At 39.5% G+C, this 15,973-nt stretch overlaps 1 protein-coding gene across 1 annotated transcript in view; it reads right to left on the reverse strand.

Moving 5' to 3' along the window:
* Positions 1–15,973, reverse strand: part of PATJ (PATJ crumbs cell polarity complex component) — a 371,645-nt gene that overhangs the window by 246,448 nt on the left and 109,224 nt on the right. Inside the window, exons 20-21 of the mRNA XM_052636620.1 lie at positions 11,417–11,540; positions 5,758–5,932 (exon numbers count right to left, since the gene is read on the reverse strand). Of these exons, the coding sequence (XP_052492580.1) occupies positions 5,758–5,932; positions 11,417–11,540 (299 nt within the window). The remainder of the gene's footprint in view (positions 1–5,757; positions 5,933–11,416; positions 11,541–15,973) is intronic.

Below are 15,973 nucleotides of genomic sequence, written 5' to 3' on the forward strand. Positions count from 1 at the left end.
AGCCAGGCAGAATAGGCACTAATGTTTTCCAAACTAGTAGGGTTAGTTACACAAATATAACACTATGACCTTGAAGTTACAAGCAAATTATTACCTGATACCAGTATACATAAAGAATTAGTCATTACTATATATGAAAGTTTAAAATGACATAGACGTGGTACTCAGTAAAAATCCAGATAACAAAAAAGTACCTATTGTATGATATACATGAGTTCTAGAATGGAAAAAAATAATTTACAGTATTAGAAGTCAGGAGCAGAGGACTTTCCGGGTGGATGGAAATGTATAATATCTTGATTGGAATGTTGGTAACATGAATGTATGTGTGTGTGTGTGTGTAAAAGTTGCTCAGTTGCATCCGACTCTACAATCCCAGGGACTATAGCCCACCATGCTCCTCTATCCATGGAATTCTCCAGGCAAGAATATTGGAGTGGGTTGCCATTCCCTTCTCCAGGGAATCTTCCTGACCCAGGAATCGAACCCAAGTCTCTTGCATTATAGGCAGTTTCTTTACCATCTGAGCCACCATTATACATTTATCAAAATTAAGAAAACTGTTTCATAAAATTGCATTTAAGACTTTTGTTAAGAAACAAACGTTCAGCTCATAAAGGGTGAGTCACTTCCTTAGGTCTTTACCTTTTTTGACCTTCTGTAGAGCCTGCTTTAGCAATGAAATATCTAATTATATTTCCAAAGGCATTAGTGTAATACTCCTGTGTCTCTTGTCCTAATTTCTCACACTCATCTTCACCTGCAGTGTGGACCACAGCTGCAACATTATAAAGTCCTTGGAAACTTCCCCTTTTTCCTTCCAAGTCAAACATTCCTGAGTACTCCTCTCTCACATCCATGTATTTATTCTCTCCTTTACACTTAGTCCTCCACCAATATTCTTAATTTACACATAATTTTTGGCAGTGGAACTCAAACCTATCAGAAACTCACCATTTGTTTAAAAGGCACTAAATGCCAAGCAGTGTTGGGGACTTAAAATATAACATTAACTCATTTAATCCTTTCCCCAGCTATGACACTCAGTCTCATATTTCGCTTCTTACTAGTCATAACAAAGTATCCAATATCTGAAAGTATTTCTTTTCATTTGCATCCTATTACACACACATCCTTCCCTGGTAGCTCAGCTGGTAAAGAATCTTCCCACAATGCAGGAGACCTCAATTTGATTCCTGGGTCAAGAAGATCCCCTGGAGAAGGGAATGGCTACCCACTCCAGTATTCTTGCCTGGAGAATTCCATGGACAGAGGAGCCTGGCAGACTTCAGCCCATGCGGGCACAAAGAGTCTGACACAACTGAGGGACTGAGTACACACACACCCCTACGATTTTTTTTTCAATTTAAAATATGCCTTTCACCTCAAGTTCATCATCCTCCCAGTTTTTAGCCTCTGACATCTTTCCTGTTTTACTTACTGTGATCTGATCCTATTTTATCTAAAAACAAACAAACAAAAAACACTACAACTTCCTTGAGTGTTTTAATAAACTCAGCAACAGTGAATACCCTAGATACACCTCAAGGGCCAGGAGTCTGTCACTATCATCAAGCATCACTGCCAGCCTTCCATTAAACATTTACTATGCTCAAGGCATTATATGAAATCATTTATGTTCACTTTATTGAACCTTAGAACTACCTTACTTTACAAGTGAGGAAATACAGACACAAGGGAAACTCTTTCAGGGTCATGTAGCCATAAATAACAGAGAACATATTTGAACAGCATCACAGTACTATACTGGAGAAGGCAATGGCACCCCACTCCAGTACTCTTGCCTGGAAAATCCCATGGACGGAGGAGCCTGATAGGCTGCAGTCCATGGGGTCCAGAAGAGTCCGACAAGGCTGAGCGACTTCACTTTCGCTTTTCACTTTCATGCATTGGAGAAGGAAATGGCAACTCACTCCAGTGTTCTTGCCTGGAGAATCCCAGGGACAGGGGAGCCTGGTGGGCTGCCGTCTGTGGGGTCGCACAGAGTCGGACACGACTGAAGCGACTTAGCAGCAGCAGCAGCAGCACAGTACTATACTGCACATCTCCTATTAGTCTGAGAAATGTCATGCCCCCACTAATGGGCACACATATGTCCTTAGGCAGCAAGTGATGACAGAGTTGAATTAGAAAAAGATTGAAGCCAGGTGAATTCTGAAAACATCATCCCAAGGAACTTTATGAAAAAAGAAGAATACTCAGAACAAGATCACTTAGATTCCTTTCAGAGTTACCACACTCCGTCTGCCCACCATTCTTCCTTCCTAGAGATCTTCCCTTTCAGTACTCATCTGACCTCTTAAATTAGTCCTAGAGGCGAAGAGAAGTTGGCTTATGCAACAGCACAGTGAATACTAACAAAATAACTCTGCTGAGTCCTATGCAGAAATTAATGCAAAGAAACTGTAAAATAGCATTTAGCACTAGCTGACACCCTGATGATCTGAAAAACTATATTCTGAAAGGAATCTGTGCATTACTCAGGAAGTCTTCTGAGTAGCAATAAATATTCATCTACGGACCTAACTCCACGGGTCATACCCTGAAAGATTAAAAGGGGTAGTATGATTTACAGGAACACTTCTGGAGCCTGCTGAGACTGAAATATATACACTGAATCTACGACAGCAAGCCAAAAAAAAAAAAAGAAAAACATTGAAATGCAAGACTGATCTCCCAAGACAAAGGTTAGGCTGGAGCCTTTACATGCCTGTGCCAACACAAGAAATCAGCTTTCAAAGTGCTCACATTAGGAGTAAAGCGGACCTCTTCTCCCTGAAACTGGGAGAACTGAGTAAGATACAACTGATGGAATGTTTCATCTTCTGCGTAAGGATAGAGGGGTGGGTTTGGAAACTTGTTTAAATCTTTTCCAATTTACACTTACAATTCTATAATGAGAAAAGCAGCTTCAATTCTGAATTCTTTGGCCAGAGTCCATTATTAACACTCAGCACAAGAGAAATTTAAAAAACGGAAATGTCTCTGAAAAGTAATTTGGCCTCATATTCCTAACTGTTCCAGTACTTCCACTGCTAGGCATTTCTCTGTTCCCTTGGGAACTGGTTAGATCTCTTGCACTAGGACCCTGGGCCTCTCAGCTCCTCCCCTGTGCACATTGGTCCAGGTCTGTTGAGTAAAAAGTCACCAATTTCTCCAACTAGCTGGGCTTACCAGTCTTTCCTTTCCACTCAGACATAAGCTATGCAGAAGCCCAGGAAACAACTTTTATTAAGTTTCTATCTAAAACTCTAGGCAAAGGTCACAGACCACTGAACAGAGAATTGACGTAAGTCTGAGACACTTCATGTAACAAGACAGAATCTTTCTTGGACTAAAATTTAAATAACAGCATTAAGATTCTTTTCCCATGTAAGTTATCATAGAACATTCAGTGGAGCTCCCTATGCTATTCAGTAGGTCCCCATAGTTATCTGTTCTATAGATAGTAGTATGCATAGACAGTAATCCCAGTCTCCCAATTGATCACTCCCCCTGCCCCCACATTTCCCCTTCGGTAACCATAAGTTTGATTTCGAGATCTGTGAGTCTGTTTCTGTTCTGTAAATAAGTTCATTTATATCATTTTTATTAGATTTCCCATTTAAGTGATATCATATGATATTTGTATTTGTCTGACTCGCTTCACTTAGCATGATATACGTATATGCATAATGACTCACTTTGCTGTACACCTGAAACTAACACAACACTGTAGGTGAACTATATTCAAATAGAAATGAATAACAGCATTTAGGCCAATTAATCCTACCCTCTTTCTCATCCCTCTTATATTCTGCAATACCTCCAGCTCCTCATTTGCTTCTCCCGTCCTGTACTCACAGTGCTACCCTGCACTGGTGTTTCTTATAGCTGTGCTTCTGTTCCCATACCCCACTGCCAAGGCCCACTCAGCCAAACTACCCGTCACACTCCACAAAATCTCCTTCAATTGTAAAGAAACCACCCACACCCTAACTTCTTCCCTCAGTGTTCTCTCAGCCTCCTCCATTCGTCAGCAGCTCTGCTTCTCAGCCACAGATACCACACCTGAGAGGGTGACGTTCATTCTCTCACTCCCTGGGAAAAGGGAATCAATATTTTCCTAAAGTCCTTCTCACACTAGGTCTTTACTCTCCTACTCTTGTTTCAAACGCTAATCCCTGTTACGACACCTCTCCTTTTATGGCCCACTTTACTAGCACTCCATCATTTTGAGTAAATAGCCTTTCTTCTAAATGACAAAAAAGACAAAAAAAAAACCCCAAGACCATAGGGTAAAAACTTCTTCAGATTCCAGTCCTCAAGGTACTAGCAATATCTGTAGTTGTGCTTTCCTTTCACTCTTGGCACCTGAGTCCATGAGCTTCCTCCTACCAGATATTAAAGGGTAATCTCTCTAGGTGCCATGTCCTCCTCTCCCTCCACCCTCTCCAGGGACTATGTTTAATCACCCACTTTCTAGCATCTACATATTCCTTTTCTGGATCTTTCACACTTACAATCTATGTGTGTGTGTGTGTGTGTGTGTGTGTTTTGCATCTTTCACACTTATAGTCTGTGTGTGTGTGTGTTCTGGATCTTTCTCACTTACAGTCTGTGTGTCTGTGTGTGTATACATATATACATCCCCTTGCCCCAGTCCTACAATGCCCTCCAGTTGTCTAGGTAACATGCATTCTTTCTGCCTCTTTTCATGATCAGGTTTCTCAAAACACTAGTCTACTCTTACTTTATCCAATTTCTGACTTCTGTTCAATTCTCAACCCACTACTCTCTGATTTCCACTCTAATGAAACTGTTCTAAGCTTACCAAGGGCATCCATGTGATCAAGTCCCATGAAAACTTCCATTTTATCTACCGTGACCTCTCTCTATAGCATGTAACAATAGTCTGTAATGATGCTTTTGTTCAAATGCTCTCTTCCCTTGGTTTCTATATCAACCTCCAGCTCATCAATTTCCTTCCATCTTTTGTTCACTCCGCTTCACTGTTTTCTTCCTCCATTCATGCCCTTAATTTTCCTGCTTTGCAGGACTCCAGTTTTGGCCCTGTTCTGTTACCACTTGAGCCTTCCCTGGATGACTATTCAAACCCAGGAGTTTCACCTTCACTTGATCTTGTTCCCCAGGTATCCACATCAGGATAGACCTCAACACTAATCCTTGGAGACATGTATTTAATTAACTCCATTTCACTTCATCGTTCTATGGATACTTGAACCCTCAACATGTCCCAAACTGAACTCATCATTTTCCTTTCAACCTGTTCATGCTCCTATAATCTTATGCCAAAGAATTAATGGTCCTGCTAGCCATCTAGTTGCTCCATTCAGAAACACAGGTCATCTCCTTCTCCTTTTCCTTCTCACTTCCCACATGTTATCAGCCAACAATTCCTATACACCCTCCAACTCTTAAGTCCAATCCTTCCTCAATTTGTCCTCGTGTATTTCTTGCTTGCGTTGTTAAATTCTTAATTAACCTCCATTATCTGATTAAAAACTCTATGTAATCCATTTTGCACATAACTGAGAGAATACAAAATTATATATATGGTACAATTTTAAGCATGGGGAATTCTCACAGTAATCGTTTAATATAGTGGGTTTCATCCAAAATATTTTTGTGCACGTTACAAATGTTCCACCATAAACATGACCTATTGTTGTTTTTTAATAGAAGCTAAAAGAAAGCTACTTTATAATGTGAAAATGCAGAGAAATAATATCATACCATGCATCAGGGGTATATCTAGAAGACAACATTCCTGCGTATGCCGAAACCTTGGGAACAGCTTGAGTCCTGGAGAGTTGATATAGAGGCAAATCTTCTTGCTCCCTTCTCTGAGCCACAACAGGAAGTTCAACAAGCAAGCCAGCACCCTGCACATCATTTGGAATCATCATGCCTAGAGAGCAAAACCAGATGTTGGTGAGCACAGGATACATTCATTCATCATTCATTCAACAAAGAGTTATGGATATCTACATGGGCAGACCCCTTGCAGGTAGAAGACTTATTTATACTAAACTAAATAAGCAAAATATTTAACATGTCAGATGATGGCAGTACTATGGTAAAAAAAATTCTGCAAGGAAGGGAAATAGGGATTGCTCAGTGGAAGAGGGTTACAGTGTTAAGCATGGCTTCAGTGAAAAGATACTATTTTAGCAATATGAATCTTTTATCAAAACAATCTTTCTTATAAGTCAGAAAAAGAAAGACAAATACTGTATGGTATTACTCATACATGGAATCTAAAAAATACAACAAACTAACAAAACAAGAGCGATGCAGATTCAGATACAGAGAACAAACTAGTGGTGACCAGTGGGGAGAGGGAAGCAGGGAGGAGCAATATAGGGTTATGGAGGGGGAAAAGAGTTATTATTGGATTATGTGAAACTTTTTAAAAATGTAAACGACTGTAGAATTTAAAGAATCTTTCAATTAAAAAAAAAAGCTAATCTCCTTTACGATGGAGATTATCTCCTTATTTTACTACAGATTTTCCTTCGTTGATCTAGGCTGTCTCAATTACAGACACACTAACATTTCACTGACTTAAAAAAATGCACAGAAAAACAAATAATCAAATGAAAACACGTTTTTGAAGGGGCTTTGTTTATAAATTCCAAAATTCTTTTACATTTGTTATCTTATTTAATTCTCACATTAAACTAGTTACAAGAGATACTAACAATCATATTTTATAGATGGGGAATTCCAGGCCAAGGAATTTCGCCAAACAGAATGTGTGAATTTACCTAACATGTCATCTGTGTCACTTTCCTATTACAGAAAAAAGGAATAACTAGGGCAGGGCTGTGCACGCAGTTCTATGGTACATGTTTAGAGACCTGCACGCAGGCTGGCATAAACCCATTCATCGCTCTTAGGATACACCTCAGTATCCGTTACACCTAATCCATTACAAATTCCCAGCCAGTCTTTCTTAACTATGTTATACAAATATAAAAAATGGTGTATCAAATGCCTCCCTTAAATCCATACATTTATAGTATATTTTGGAAATGGCTTATTAGAAAATTAAAATTGATCACTAGGAGATTTAGATACTCTTTGAAAACTTCTCCTATAAGCATCATTTAAACTTTCCATTTCTTCATATTGAACAGATTTTCTAGTAAACTCACTTGTACTTCCACTTTTTATCTTGTCTAGACACTTTGAGCCAGGATCTGATCAGTTGGTAACACTGATTAATACAGTATAGGAAATACAGCAGAGAATCTGAAGCGGGGGGGTGAAAGTAACTGTGACACTCAGGTGGTATTAAAGAAAGTCTCAGGTGCCTCTCCCCCATCACCGGGCACCCCTCAGCCCATCCCCTGGGCCCACATTCACGCATGCAGTCAAATCCACAGACACGCACCACTGCTCTAGCTCCCTGTGTCTACCTCCTCCCCTAAGGAGGGACTGGGTGGGACACAGATTCTGCAGAAATGGCCTAAAATGAGAGTTGAAAGAACAGAGAACTGGCTCTATTTGCAGAGCTAATTCCCATCCAGCTACACTGGTAAAGCAGCCTATTAAATTACAGCATGAGTTTCATAGGCTGCTACAGTTTGTTTAAAACTTCTCACTACCTGCTCTACACAGGGCTGCCCATACCCTTTGCCCACTCCTCCTCCTTGGCAGTGCTCAGGTACACATGTCTCTTCTCTCACCGTGCCTGACATAGGTGACTTAACAGACCTGCTTGTCAGGGGCACCATGGTATCTGGGAGCCCGTAAAATAAATCATATCCTTTGGGGCCTGTGTGGTTGTTAGGTAACGGCCACAACAGGAAAACCCAGTTAGGAAAACAGGAAAGTTAAAAAAAAAAAGTCCCTGGATAAACGGAAGTTAATGCTACCAGGAGAGGAATGGGTGTGATTTCCAAAAGGTCTATACTTAGTGAGGTGCAAGAAGAGAAAGATAAACAAAATAAAGGCAAGAAGAATCCATGCAGAAAAGGGGTTGCTGTACAACTTAGCGACCAGACAAGAAAAAAATAGGTAGGGAACTGGCATACTGATAAATCATGCCAGTTAAATCATGCCAGAACTGGCATGCTGTTAAATCACTACACAGGAGCAGCATATCACCTTCTCATGCAAGAAATTGTTCTTGAGCACCCACTGTGGTAACATAATCAGATATAAGCCTTGCCCTCCAGAAGCTTATTGTAAGAGACCACTATGTGAATTCACAAGTGTACCTGACTCTGGGTGCAATGACAGAAATTCATCCAGGTTCACTGGAGGCCCATTTTAGGTAGGGCCAATCAGACTGGGAAATATAACTACTTTCTGTCTTTGAGAATACCTGATTTTAGAGCTGACTCACTGGAAAAGACCCTGATGCTGGGAAAGATTGAGGGCAGGAAGAGAAGTCGGTGGCAGAGTATGGGATGGTTGGACGGCATCAACACAAAGGACATGAATTTGAGCAAACTCTGGGAGATGGTGAAGGACAGGGAAGCCCGGCGTCCTGCAGTGCATGGGGTCACCAAGAGTCGGACATGACTTAGTGACTGAACAACAATTTTAGATTAAGTAAAGGGTGAAGAATAGCCCTTTACATACAGGTTTTCAAAAACAACTTTTAATTTAATTGCTCATAAATGACTCTTAAAGTTTCTGCTACTAACAGAGTAGTCAAAGGGCTGCTGCTGCTGCTAAGTCGCTTCAGTCGTGTCCAACTCTGTGCGATTTCATAGACGGCAGCCCACCAGGCTCCCCCGTCCCCAGGATTCTCCAGGCAAGAACACTGGAGTGGGTTGCCATTTCCTTCTCCAATGCATGAAAGTGAAAAGTGAAGTCGCTCAGTCGTGTCCGACTCTTCACGACTCCATGGATTGCAGCCTACCAGGCTCCTCTGTCCATGGGATTTTCCAGGCAAGAGTACTGGAGTGGGGTGCCATTGCCTTCTCTGTCAAAGGGCTACAGATTTGAAAAAGGCCTTATAGAACACTTAGCCCAACTGCACCATTTTACAGCTGCGGAAGTGGGGAAGCTTGGAGAAGTGGGTGGTTTGCCTGGTGACATAGCGGATCAACGGCTTAGTACTGAGGGACCTGGGAATGAAACTATACTGACTGTATCAATAATTTCTCAGTTCACGCATGGTTAGCATTAATCCAAGTACTTGCACCTGCCACACAGCATTCTGGCAGCTCTCAAAATTTTTTTTGCTCTGAATGCTCAAAAATAAATTCACTGATAGTTGAAAAATTTTCCAAAACACATGTGGTTACAAACACTTTCCTAGTGAGGACAGGCCTAAGGTATACAAATGTAGCTAAATACCTAAAGCTATAATCTCCAAAAATAGAATCCAAGTGCCTTGCTAAATATTAGATTAAGGCAGTACAGGAGGTTGATTGATGGTTCACCTGGATATCTATATCTGCCATAGAACCTATAAATGAGACCTTACATGGAGAAAAGGGCTTTGCAAATGTAACTAAATTAAGCATCTTGAGATGAGACAATCCAAGCAGGCCTTAAATCCAACAACAGGTGTCCTTGTAAGAGACAAAAGGAGAGAAGACATGGAGAAGAGGAGAGGGCCACGTGAGGACAGAGGCAGAGATTACAGGGAAGCAGCCACAAGCCAAAGGATGCTGGAGTCACCTGACGCTGGACAGGGAAAAGAACAGATTCTTCCCAAGGCCTTCAGAAGAAGCACAGCATTTAATTTAGGACTCAGGGGCTCCAGGACAGTGAGAGAGTTAACTTCTGGTGTTCTAAGCCGCCAGGTGTGTGGTAACTTGTTACAGGGCCCTGGGAAACTCGTGCAGGCAGCAGAAGGCAGAGGAAATAACTTTGGAGTCACTTAAATGATACCCAGAGGAGGACTCAGAGGAAGGTTGAATCATCCCATGAGGACAAAGTCCCTTCCCCTCTCTCTCTCCTAACTGCAATGTCCGTCTTCACAAACACTCACCCCGTATTTCCAGCCCACTGCTTTCAATCCTGACAGTATAAAACAGTGAATGGTTCTCAACCTGGGGCAATTCTGTCTCCCAAGGGACTTTTTGACATTGTCTGGAGACATTTTGATTTTGATCATGACTAGAAATGGGAATACCACTGGGATCTAGGGTGAGAAGGCAAGGAGGCTGCTAAACCTCTGACAGTGCACAGGGAAGCTCTCCACAACAAAATTATCTGATCTGAAACAATGCTGGATATTACTCTAAACTATTAATATCAATGGTAATCAAACACATCAATTCGTTCATTTGTGCCATAACTCTTCCTCAAGTATTTAATAGAGGGCTACAGAAATGTGGTGAATTTAAAAAACAAGACAAAAAACAGTATGCAAGGAGAATTTTTGTGAAAAAAGTTACATTTTTCTCCTAGCCACAATCAGTTATACATTATGAAAAACTGAATAGATTCACTTAATCTAAGATATTCAGAATTAACTATCTTAATTTTTTAAATTAACTATTCATGATGTATTCTGACTGGCAGGGAACTAGCAATTGTTATCATCTCATATATGCCTTCAATCTTTAATGACATTAAAAGAACCTCATTGTTTTAGATTTTACTTGATAGAAAGTTCAATTCATATAAACCAGTTATATAACTTTCTACAGGTATCTCTCTCTCCTAACAATATATTATCATATAAGACAAGAACTGCCCATAGAGAAAGACTTTTCCCATAAGTAGAGTCAAAACAGGTGAAGGACAGCATAAATCCTGAACAATGGCTCTATAAATCCCAGTACTTTGAAAGAACTTAACCAGTCTCTCCTAGGGAATCTTAATATTACAATGATATTTGATATTGCAGTGTTGGATAAGGAAAGATTACTTTTTAGTCAAGTTTTCAAAAATATATAAGAATCAATATGGGAAGAGGCAAGGAGAAGCACTATACTTTTAGGATTCTTTAATGGAAACTAAGTTATTAATGTGCCAAAATTGACTGTAATATATGGCTATAAAAATGTTTCATAAATGTTTAAAATATGTCTCTCTTTATTAATATTTAACAACCCTATTCAATGAGCTAACAGTATCACTTAATAGCATCAGAGATTTTAATATATATTAGCAGAGACTTATTTCAGATTCAGTATATGGCAGTAGTTTTAGTTGTAATTCACACAGCTAATAAAAAGCAAAATGACACAGGGAAAATGCAGCCCTCACAGAAAGCAGAAAGAATCTGAAAGCTCTAAGTTGAAATATGAGTCACATTACTTTTCCAGATATTTTGAAACAGATTAATTAATAAGCAGATTTCAATTCAAAATAATATAATGAATGAAAATATGACAGTAAAATTTGTCATATACACAAATAATACTGAAAGATTGCAAAATAATATAACTTGTGTTTATGAGAAATGAAAATCACAAACCTAAATCCAGACTACTCTTTGTTAATGAATTAAGATTTTCCAGATCATCAAATCTGCCTTGTTGAGTGTTTCCTTCAGTTGAGGGTATGGAGGAGAGAGAATCGATGCCAAAGTTCTCTTTCATCTCGAGAGGAAGAAAAACAGAAATGCATTAGCAGTTTATGATAACATGTGGAACACCATAATGTTGTTCAATCCAGATCATAATGATAGTGGAAAACTGGCCCTGCAAACAGGCCTTCTCAAGTAACGTTTTATACTGTGGTAAGCAGTTACAAATGCTAGTAACTTAATATCTGCAAGAGAACAGGCTAGTAAAAATCTGTTTTTTCCAAACACTGGATTTTTTAACAAAAAAAATTATTTTATAAACATTAATAAATGCATTCAAATAAACATTCACCAAGGTAGAGGAATAAACAATCTGTCAAGGCAAGCAAGGTCAATGGTTGATACACGTTACATTCTGGATTATGCTGGATCACAACTTAAATAGCTTTGTTGCTGATCTGGAAACACCTGGTGAATTTCACAGCCTTAAGAAACATCTGGTGAATTTTCATAGTTCTAAGCCTCTGCTATGCCGTCCCTTACACTCTTATCTACCTAACAAACAACCTGTTCCCCGAACCTAAAACCCACAGATAAGCACAGTCAGTAGTTACTACGCTTTCCCTGTCTTCCTTTTGTACACATGTCTCTTATGGTTTTCCAAAGTTATAATGTTCCAGAACATACAATTTTCACTGATGTATTTTATTATGATATTAAAAAAACATTTATATGTATGAAATTAAATTGCAACATATGGCCACCACAGACAAACACCTTCAATCAGGGGTTCCCAACCTCTAGGATCTAATGCTTGATGATCTGAAGTGAAGCTGATGTAATAATAATAGAAATAAAGTGCACAATAAATGTAATATGCTTGAATCATCCTGAAACTATTTCCCCACCATGGTCCGTAGAGAAACTGTTTTCCACAAAACCAGTCCCTGGTGCCAAAAACATTGGGGACCACTGCCCTAATTCTTTTAAGGTTAATAGCACTGTGTTATTCTCTGTTGTTGGAAATTAAGGTTGTCCAAAAAATATATAAATTTTATTTTTTACAACAGTCCAAATTTTTTCATGATTATATGGGTCACACTTCAACAGTAAGAAAAAGACCTCTCATAAGCTGATGTACCAAATACTGCTAGATTTTATCAAATAGATTATGAATATAAGTGAGTTAAACCTATATCAGATACCCAAAGGAGCCTCGAGTACATAGAATTCAATTCAAATATTAAACAGAGGTGAGAAAGGAAATATGACTAGTTAGTAGTCTAGAATAAAACAACAGAACTTCTTAGAGCCATTTCACGCCAGTCAGAATGGCTGTGATCCAAAAGTCCACAAGCAATAAATGCTGGAGAGGATGTGGAGAAAAGGGAACCCTCTTACACTGTTGGTGGGAATGCAAACTAGTACAGCCACTATGGAGAACAGTGTGGAGATTCCTTAAAAAAACTGGAAATAGAACTGCCTTATGACCCAGCAATCCCACTGATGGGCATACGCACCGAGGAAACCAGAATTGAAAGAGGCACGTGTACCCCAATGTTCATCGCAGGACATGGAAGCAACCTAGATGCCCATCAGCAGATGAATGGATAAGAAAGCTGTGGTACATATATACAATGGAGTATTACTCAGCCATTAAAAAGAATACATTTGAATCAGTTCTAATGAAGTGGATGAAACTGGAGCCTCTTATACAGAGTGAAGTAAGCCAGAAAGAAAAACACCAATACAGTATACTAACGCATATATATGGGATTTAGAAAGATGGTAACGATAACCCTGTATGTGAGACACCAAAAGAGACACAGATGTATAGAACAGTCTTTTGGACTCTGTGGGAGAGGGAGAGGGTGGGATGATTTGAGAGAATGGCATTGAAACATGTATAATATCATATATGAAACGAGTCGCCAGTCCAGGTTCAATGCAGGATACTGGATGCTTGGGGCTGGTGCACTGGGACGACCCAGAGAGGCGGGAGCCTGTGTGAGGAATCCCGCCCGTGACAAAGGTCACAAGGAAAGAAGCCTGGCAAAACGCAAAGGCGTGATCTGGCTTCGGGGGTTCCCCCTGAGTTTTCCTGAACATCTACCCCCAAAAACCAGAGTCTGCCTGCTTTATTATTGTGCTTTTCACTCTTCTGACATTCTCTGGAAAAAAGTTAATTCAGGGCTTCAGTCTCCTGCATCAGCTCAAACCCCTTTGATGGCTCTCTAACTTGCCTGACAGGTTCCCCCAGACTTTTTGCAGCTTGTGAATTGCTTACAGCCCCCCAGCTGTGAGAGGCACAAAGCTTAAAGCATCTTAAAGATACACAGCCTTTTCTAAAGAGCTAAAAATTATATTGGTGACAGGTTTTCACTGTTGACTCAATGACTGCTGCCAGGCCTCCATATTCTTTATCTTTTAGGCACCTGAGGGATATTAATCAACGTAATCAGGATGCAGAAATAGGAATATAGTAATTTTGATGTTAGCAACACTAGACTTTTGAGTTAATTATTTTTCTCTTTATAAATCACTATACTCCTTTTACTTGTTATAAATTGTTGTATACTTGCTATGTAAGAATGTAACTTTATTTAGTGCTTTCTGAGAGTGGCACCAGACTTTGGGAAGAATAACACTGTTAGGGCAAATAAGTCTTCTGGTTGACAAACCCTCATCAGAAAAAGGGCTGTAAAATGTTAATTGGCCCTCTGGCCAGAAGATGATGTAAATCACCTAAGACTTGCGTATACAACTAGGTATGCAGAGAGAGAGTCTGCTCTCGATAAGAGTCAGGGCTGCTGATGCTGCATAATTTTATATTATCCATTGATCTGTATGTACAAAAAAGGTATAAAAGGCTTTTCTGGACAATAGAGGACGGGCCAGTGGCTGGACTGGTTTCCCCGTGTCTCCTCTTTACTCTTTCTGGCTGAATTCCCATCTGGAGCGAGGGCGCTCGCCAAGTCTACTAATTTGCCCCAGCTTTTAAGTCCCGTGAGAGAGGGAGCCCAATGCGCGGCACCCTCCACTATTCAAACGAGCACCGGTGGCCTAACGTAGATGGTGCAAACTTCTTGTCCTGGAGTTTTATTGGCTTTCCCCATAAACCAAGTTATTCAGCCTCTTTTCTCCACTAAATTTTCCTACTATACTATTTTTTCCTAATCTCTCTTTATATTTCTAATTAAATAAAATTTTTCCTCGCCTACGCCATCTCCCCTTCGAATTCCCTGGATCCACTGGGGCAGGACCCCAGCACCAGAGGGGTGGTATGGGGAAGGAGGAGGGAGGGGGGTTCAGGGTGGGGAACACATGTACACCTGTGGCAGATTCATGTTGATGTATGGCAAAACCAATACGATATTGTAAAGTAATTAACCTCCAATTAAAATAAATAAATTTATATTAAAAAAAGAAAAAATAGTAAAATAAAAAGAAAAAATTTACAATCATTTTTGAACCATTTGGTTATTTTAATTAATGGCAATTATGACTGAGGAATAAGAATTGATACCTAAATCTGAGGTTTCAATACAGTGAATATGAAAGGTTAGACCTTTAGAAAAATCAATTCAGTTTTTTTTCCTAAATAGAGAAGACAATGAGAGCATTAATTTAGTCTCAGACAAAAAGAATCAGATATTTTCAAAAAGAGAAAAGGACTTAGACATTTTTCCAAAGAATATTTGAAGATGGCCAATAATCATGTGAAAATTTGCTCAATGTCACTAATAGAGAATTACAAATCAAAACTACAGTGAGCTACCACTTCATACCTATCTATAAAACAGAAAGCAAGTGTTAGTGAGGATGTGGAAAAATTAGAAAATCTGTGCATTCCATGTAAAATGGCACAGCGGCTATGAAAACAGTACATGATTCTCCCCAAAAATAAACAGAATAACCACATGTCCCGGCAATTTCACTTCAGGGTGTGTATCACCCAAAATTTGGTTTTGAACAGATGTTTGTATAGCAGTGTCCACAGCAGCATTGTTCACAATAGCCAAAAACAACCCAGATGTCCATCAACTGATGGACAAGCAAACAAAATGGGGTACATACATTCAATGGAACGCTATTCAGCCTCAGAAAGGGAGCAAATGCTGACATGCAACAGGTATGAACCTTGAAGACATCACGCTAAGTGAAATTAGTCAGACACAAAAGATACATATTATATGATTCCGTTTACATGAGGTTCTTTGCACAGTCAAATTCTTGGACACAGCAAGTAAAACTGCGGTTTGTTCTCAGAGGATAAAGGAAAAGGAGAATGGGCCGTTTATTGTTTACTGGGTACAGAGTCTCCGTTTGGGAAGATGTAAAAATCCTAGAGATGGGTGCTCGTAATGGTTCTTCAATAGTGTGAGTATATTCATTCCATGAAAACTGTAAGCCTAAAAATGGTTAAAATGGTCAACTTCATATAATGTATATTTGATCACAACTAAAAATAAAGAACCAGATCTATCAACCTTGATGCTTTTATCC

The sequence above is a fragment of the Budorcas taxicolor genome, chromosome 3, assembly GCF_023091745.1.
Source record: "Budorcas taxicolor isolate Tak-1 chromosome 3, Takin1.1, whole genome shotgun sequence".
NCBI classification, from domain to species: Eukaryota; Metazoa; Chordata; class Mammalia; order Artiodactyla; family Bovidae; genus Budorcas; species Budorcas taxicolor.